The 7,983-nt window shown below is 40.8% G+C and overlaps 3 protein-coding genes across 5 annotated transcripts in view; 2 read left to right on the forward strand and 1 right to left on the reverse strand.

Annotated features, from left to right (window-relative positions):
• The window catches only part of LOC106807849 (ATP-dependent DNA helicase PIF1-like), a gene marked incomplete in the record, with an annotated part of 8,306 nt that extends 3,030 nt beyond the window's left edge, over nt 1–5,276 (reverse strand). The window contains 6 exon segments of the mRNA XM_014810325.1: nt 2,477–2,666; nt 2,940–3,018; nt 3,374–3,551; nt 3,756–3,821; nt 4,148–4,737; nt 5,164–5,276. Of these exon segments, the coding sequence (XP_014665811.1) occupies nt 2,477–2,666; nt 2,940–3,018; nt 3,374–3,551; nt 3,756–3,821; nt 4,148–4,714 (1,080 nt within the window).
• LOC106807852 (protein NipSnap homolog 1-like) overlaps nt 1–7,983 on the forward strand; it is a 16,981-nt gene that overhangs the window by 923 nt on the left and 8,075 nt on the right. The window lies entirely within an intron of this gene.
• LOC106807851 (protein NipSnap-like) lies at nt 5,492–7,223 on the forward strand (the record flags this gene model as incomplete). Its single annotated transcript, XM_014810339.1, is given in 5 exon segments — nt 5,492–5,639; nt 6,243–6,358; nt 6,702–6,747; nt 6,957–7,051; nt 7,153–7,223. Coding segments are annotated over 5 exon segments (414 nt in total), but the record flags the coding sequence as incomplete, so codon positions are not given.

Consider the following 7,983-nt stretch of genomic DNA (forward strand, 5'->3'; position numbering starts at 1 on the left):
TCTGTATCTCCGGATTGCTTGTGTAAACGAGGAAACGATTTCGCACGATGCTAGGCGAATGTACTGTGTACGATTTGAGCTCAATTTGGATGAGTTATGCGTAGTAAATCGTAGGTATTTTAAGGCTAGTAAATGACGAATTTCCCTTGTTTATTGATGTCACACTCCTTCCCTATTATCTACTCCTGATATATATATAACTATATATAATGTTGTTATATATAGTCAATAGATGCGTGTGTGTTGTAGCTGCAGGTGCGGACTTGTTCTTGCTGCCAGTGATTCGACCAGGCCACGGACCCGGCCCTAGTTTCCCCTCCCCCTCCTTCCTCCCTCCTCCCCCTGTTTCAATTTCATCCTGGGGAGAACTCTGTAACCCTATCCAGTGTTTTGGTTATATTATTGTATCTAGACTGTACTGGGCAATATGCTGCCAGGATTAACTGCACTACTAACTACATTACTATGAGGAAACACTGGTAGCTAACGATACAAAGAGGGTATACATTGTGACCATGACCTCGTGAAGCAGGAGGATAAATGAATAACAACAACAAGGATTAACGGAAGTCCCTACGCGTCAAATATCCCTAGGCGTGTGGCCTGCCACACTCGGCACTATAATTAATTAGAACTAATTGCCTAGTAGTAGTAGTAGTAGTAGTACTAGTAGTACAAGATTATGCCGGCATAAATGGTCGACTCCACGCAAACAATTACTATAAATTGCAGTCTAATTGACATCAGACCATATAAAACTGCGGGAATACTTACGAACGTCACGTCAGGGGGCGGGTGGCCCGTCGTAGGGGTGGGTGTTACTGTTGTTGACTCCCCCGCCGCCTTACGCTTTTCTCGCAACACCTGCTTTGCTTGCTGTCCAGCTGGAAAACCGCTACCGTCGTATTGTAATACATGTTCACTATTACGAAATTTGTCTTCGGCGGTCTTTGAAGGAAAGTGAAGCGTTGTTGCCTTCGATCCGAAACGAGCACATGATACCAGTGGGAAATCAAACAAATATAAACAAGCCAAAGTGGCTAGAAACAACTTAAATCTTGACAACATCGCCATGATATACCTAACAACTTCCGATTTTAGAAAGTGGCGCGAGCAATGTAAACACGCCGGTGAGTTGCATCTTATTTGTATTTTTACAGTAGATTCTTAATCAAAAAGTGAGCCAAACTATTACATTATATATTAGAAATGTGCTATAATTAGTCATAGCAGTACAACTGTCTAAAATTAATTAATTCAGTTATAAATATAAAACAGTGCGCGCTCTGCGTATGAATACAGCATTGTTTACATCCGGTTCACCAACCGGATAAAAACGTGGGAATCCATTTAATCAGAAGTAGATGATAGGATTATCTACTTTTGATTTAATCTAAGACACATAAGATTAACACCAATAGTACTTTTTCTTGCCGGATATTGGCACAAAAGTAAACAAATTTTGCATTTTATTGCTGTTAAGTTAACTTTAATTAAAAAGTAAAAATAAAATTCACTGACATTTATGGCGTCTAGATGTCGCCACATCCGCTCCATGCTGTAACGTGATTTGGCACGTTCTTCACTGACGAACCCAAAAGTTTTTGATGTTATTACTTGTGCCATTTATTCTAGGACTACATATTCAGTGAGAGCCAATATGAATGCTAAATAGACTATCATGTTATACTCACATTGCTAGAATTTTCACCGAGTCAAAACTCTGATCAAGTCGAGTTTATCTCCTGTTTAAAAAACCATGTTGCGAGTTCTCTCCACACTAGTCCGTACACGAAGCCTATTGTTCCTTACGAAGACTTCTCCCTCGTCACAAACGTTATTACTTGACCGACAAGCTGCCTGTGAAGGGCTAGAAGTTCATCAAACAAGGGTATATGTTGGTTTTTCTCTCAAGAATAGAAGGCAAATATTTTCGTGAATGATGATACTGTACTACTACTACTACTACTAGTAGTAGTAGTACTAGTAGTACTAGTAATACTAGTACTAGTAGTAATAGTAGTAGTAGTACTTCAACTAGTAGTACTACTACTACTACTACTAGTACTACTACTACTAGTACTAGTAGTACTACTGGTAGTGGGGCTCATACATAGGGTCTATGTCCCCCAGGCCAGGGTACTGCCGGAACATACCCTGGTAACTATTTGATATGGTGGTTCAAGGATAGAGATGATGCCCAGTACGGTGATTGGATAGGATGATGTTAGTTGATAAGATAGGACTGGACATCTTCTCTATCCCTGAGCCGATATGGTTAGGGTTAGACTTAAGGAGTAGGCGTAGGCGACTCCCTAGACTCGTTAGTGGAGTAGGCGAGGTACAGTCCGGCATATTACTATTATTAGATAGTACCAGGGTACGTTCCGGTATACCGGACCGTACCCAGGATACGTTCCGGCAGTACCCTGGGGGACATAGACCCTCTCAGCGTAACTAACAGATTATGCTGTACCTGAAAGCAAAACCTCTTGCGCTCCGTCCCCCTGCTAATGGGGGGAAGCTGTAGAAAGTCACCACATAAGATGAGCTGGATGCCGCCAAATGGCTGAGAGTTCTTCTTCGCCACGCGAGCCACCTTCTCCAGCTTCTCAAAGTAGTCTCCATCCACCATGGAAACTTCGTCAATGATCAGATGATTGCACCTGAAATTAACGATATAGTTCAGTAATTGCATGCACAGCGAAGAAGAATTGTAGCATGATAAAATTAAAATCATATTATGGGCCTACGTTAATTACCTGAATTATAATTATCCTCGTTTGTTCTCGCTACAATAAATTTTATAATATATAAAGTATGCAAAAAAATATGTAAATATTTAGTTTATTATACTGTTGCACTTGAGGAGTAGACGGCAAGACTTTCAAAACTGACAGCTCTTCTACGAACATGGATTGACATGGTGAATAACTTACTTGCGCCATTGTTTAATCACACCTGGCCTCTGTGCTAGCTCGAAACATTGCTCCAGAGCAGCCGATCCTGTTCCGATTCCTACATAATAATATTCATGAGTGTTCTAGGCTGACTATAGTATGTACCATGACTAAATATATGAAGAGCATATTAAGCCCTTATTAAGCGAGGATACTTACTACGCTCTTGATATATATATATATAGATATATATATATATCAGCATTCATGGCTCTGGCACAGATACAAACAGACGCACAAGCGGGTACACTACAAACAAATACCAGCATATCACTGACCCACGACTTTGCTGAAACAAAACCTGTCAATGTTGTCATAAAAGCAGATATATAAATGATTGCTATATATAGGTGTGCATGCCTCGTAGGCAACACAACCTAGTATACAAGTAACCGTGTAGTTATACAACCTACCGGCAAACGAGTGAAGAGTGATGCCCCCGATGTGACATGCAGCTATGCCGGTACTAGCACAGGCGAAGGTGTGTTCAGGAGGTAGTGCCCCAATGATTCTCCTCAGTAGGAAGGATTTGCCTGTCCCAGCGCCACCAGTAAAGAACATGCTGCGTCCACTAAGCACAGCTGAGAGAACCTGTAATGCCACGAAATAAAACCCATGATGTAAAGTATCAAAGAAAAAAAACATCTCTTTCAGAATGGTTTAGATATAGAGCACGGACACATATTAGGAAATATTTCGTGCTGTCGGTAGTGGGTCGTGTGTTTGATCTATGCTAGTTTTACAGTGTTATCGAAATCAGATGAATTCTGTAGTAAATGTTATGAGCATATATACCTGTCTTTGTTCAGATGTAAGTTCTGAGGGAGCTCTCATCAGTGATGGCTTCTTTGTTAATGTGCCCTGATATAGCAGAAATAAAAACAAAATCAAATAGAAATACAAAAAATTTCAACAGTATATATAATTATATTGCAGAATATTCTGGTGTATTCCATGTGACTACAGAGGTATTTGCTATAAATGTATTTTTAGTGCTATACATCTTATAAATAGCAGGGCAGGCAGAAACTGAAAGAGGGGGCAGAAACTGGGGCAAGAACTTGACCCAGAGACAGAGAGAGAGACAGAGATAGCGAGAGAAAGAGAGAGAGAGATGGGGAGCTTGAAAGGAGGATAGTAATAAAGAATATTACTATATAAAGCTATAAAGAATAGGAGTAATATACCTTGTTGGGAGTGATTGACAAAGAGGCAGGTTGTTTGCGCTTCACCCCTCGGCTACCACCATTCCCTAGCAATCTATTTTCCTTCAGCGCTAAATCTGCCTGCATCGTCCGCAGGCTGTTCACCATGTTCAGGTCCTTCATGCTCAATGGACTGATGGTCTGGAACGTTCTCGGCATTTCCGACTTGAGGCGTTCCTTCATCGGAACTACCTTCGCGTGGCGCGTGACCTCCAGTTTCGAGGAAAGGCAACGGAGGAACAGCAGGAGTCTGTCCGGCGGGCAGTTCGAGAGAAGAAGCTGGCGGCCGGCGTTTCCTAGTCGTATGCAAGCCTTGCCGTCCTTTGCGAACCTCTTGTGCACCGTGACGTCACCGAGGCGATACTTAATCTCCGTGGTTTTGACCTTCAGTTGCAGGTAAACGTCCTTGAACTCGTTTCGCAGCAGCGCGAGCGTCGCCTGCCGATGAACGTCTCGCTTTCTCACCTCGCCAGATGGCGCCAGCATCTCCACGGTGATGCTGCAGTCCAGTTCGCCGGAGTAGGATCCTGGGCCACAATCTGTATTCATCCTGCTTATATAGTCAGAGCTGCCTGCAGTAATGCAAAAGTGTTACATAGGAGTCGGGGTAATATATGAACGTTGATTCACAGTTTAGTATTGCTATATTATTTAGTAAGTTAATTAATTTATTACTTGGCCCAAGTTGGTCTATATATATGGTTAGATATATATTTTACTACAATATCAGCATAATCAGGAGGTCAGCTCATGGATCACTGCAATTAAAGAGAATTTTTACTAGCAAAGTAGCATTGTAGGCCTACCAGGCAGTACCAGTACCACTGTACCAGTCTGACCAGGCTGTGAGGCCAGATATTCAATGACAGTGTGAGTGTGACTCGTATCGCATTTGATTTGTGATTTAACACCACGTCAACGCACCCTGTGCTAACAAATATACTACATAAAATAAACAGTTATCAGGTGTATGCGGTTGCTGAAAGCGGAATACGTACCACTAGTAATGATGCCGAATAATACCTATTAAATATTGTCAATATTATCAGAGAAAGGTTTAAATATCCCGGTAAACAACCGGGTGGATTTAAATATGACGTTTGTATAGATGTAAAACGTAGTGGTCGATAGCGTTGTAAACGACAACTCCAAAAACGCTCGTTGTCAGTCTATTACTTATGCTGCCCTCTCTGGAGAATATATCACACTATATTTTGTTTTTCGGTTACAGCTACCGCAAGAGGCGCTACCACAGTGGCGCTACCCTTAGACTGGTACTCGCTCCCACCTCGATTACTCGATGGGGGTCCTAAGCCGAGAGGTGGATCCGGGTACCAGTCTAGCTACTCTCGTCCCTCGATCTTGTCCAAGGGTGGACAACAGAGACGATGGCTGCTTGTTTACGTTCTCTTCCATGTCATCGTTTAAGTCTAAAGTCTGTATTATCCGCAAATGCATGTGAACAGTTAAACCGGTGAGTTGGAGTACTTGAAAACAACATATCCTTGCCATTATTTGTTATTCTGTTTAATAGTTTGCTGCGTTGATCTTTATGGGCGTTTATGATTATATCTGGGTCAGGAAAAGGTGACCACTCCACTGCTGAACGAGTTAGTCAACAGATGTGTGACCTTGAGGAGGTCATTCCCCCTTATGATATGCTCCAATGATAGTAGTGTTACACTGTTACTCATGGGAATGCTGGTTGCTAGCCGGGCTATTGATGCAGATGTCGGGTGACTCAATACTGCATTGAGGCAAATCCAGGGTTAGATTGTTCTATACCATCTGTATTCTATTCTATATCTATGCCCATAGTATACATTTAATGCAGCTCACAGGCACTTGAAGCGTTTCAATAATATACGCAGGGGTCGTGTGCTGTACACGTACACGACCCCTGCGTATATTATTGAAACGCTTCAAGCTAGTGCCTGTGATGCAGCTCTTCACTCTGCCGGAAGTGAAGCGATCGAAGGCCACGCACAGATAGAGATTGATTGTCCAGGGGCGTCCATAAAGATACTATATTGCAACTGCAAGTTAAAAACTTGCTAGCTATATTTGCACTTTGCAGGTACGTGGACAGAGGTGCTAGGAGGCAGAAATGGTTTTCGGCGGAGAAGCCTGAGGCTGTGCACGATGCTCACTCGAAACTCCTGACCGACAAGGAACACGTGTACGAGCTACAGCGTACGTTGCCGCATTACGATCCAATCGTTAGTGTAGAACTAGCGTTACTTGCTGCACTTCGTACTTGTGTACTGTGTATGTTTGTCTGCCTTGTGCATGATGCCCCTTGATGGCTGTCGCTCGGGTGCACAATATATAAACTATTTTTTTCTGACTATATATAGACAGTCTGACATACAAAATAACATTATCAAAGTCACTCACTGATAATATCAGGAGTAAGATAATATAGATAATATAGATATATTATCTTACTCCTGATAATATGTGAATAAATAGCATTCATGTAGAATATCATGAGTGTAGCAAACTATTTTAATGTGGTATAAATCGCTGATTGCAGATCAGTTGGTGAAACCAGATCATATGGGTGAATACCTGGATATATAGTAAGTACATTTCAATCAAAATTGTAGTATTGTTAATCCTGTAATCTTATTTAATTAGAAGCAACATTGAACATTGTTAAGTTACACAATATATATGTCGATGTCTATGTCTATGTCAATGTCTATGATATTACCCTAACTACTAGTACATCAGAGTTACTGTAGTTTATAATGATCTTTGCTGAATATTTATCCATATGAATTTGCAGTGGGAAATATGTCAACACCGTAAACACGAGAGGGGATTTGAGTTGTGAGCTGATAGGCTCGTGGACAGTATCCGTAGGTGATGAAGATGAAATAAGTAAGTTTAGACTAAATAGACGTCATGACATTTTGTTGGAAAGTTTGTATAAAACATAAACACTGGAATATTTTCATAAACTGCTTGGATTTTTATTTCAGTACACTTGTGGCGGTACAAAAATGGATATCGAGATGTATCCAGAGCAATGGAGTTATCTAGGCAGGACCCAGTAAGTTGACAGATGCCCTTATATTAGAATGCAAAAATAGTCAGTCCATGTGAAATGCTCTTCTGTATAAAGTTGTAAAAGTGCATTTCCTTATTGTGAAAATGTATGCATTTCTTAAGAGAATATATGCATGTGTTAATGCCTATTATTTGCATTTGGGAAAATACTTAAAGATACCATTACATCGTTTACCTGCGTCCTTGGTACTGCCAGCAGATGCTGGTGCACAATATTGTAATCTGACATGATACACTGATACAACAAACAACCTGTGTGATATCTCTGTGTAATATGTGGCAACATTTACATGTATATATTGCAGGGCTCAATTTTAACAGTCGTCCGGTCGTATACCGTTTAGTGCCCGTTAGTTCTTACATTTTAATGTAAAAAATAGGGCAACAAAATTTTAGCAAATTTACCAGGGCAGAAAAATTCGTGAGGCGTAGGTCAATTTAAGTTCGAATTTAACAGTGAGAAAATCTAAAATAAGCAAATAATATTCTAGTAGCATACGCAGTATCTTTCCCGCATTCATCCACTTGTTCCTGGCTGTAACGAGAAAAAGCATTGGCTTTAGTAAGCAAAACTGGATCAAATCTCAAGATATAGGTTTTGTACGGTATAACACAGTCTGAACACAAAACTTTCTGAAACAGCAAACGGACGCTTGAAGCAGTTTGCCCTTTTGCAAATTGAAAAATAGAGGGCAACATCCTTTTTTAAAACACAATTACGCAAGTACAGTTTACGCTTTTTA

The sequence above is a fragment of the Priapulus caudatus genome, unplaced genomic scaffold (assembly GCF_000485595.1).
Source record: "Priapulus caudatus unplaced genomic scaffold, Priapulus_caudatus-5.0.1 Scaffold237, whole genome shotgun sequence".
NCBI classification, from domain to species: Eukaryota; Metazoa; Priapulida; class Priapulimorpha; order Priapulimorphida; family Priapulidae; genus Priapulus; species Priapulus caudatus.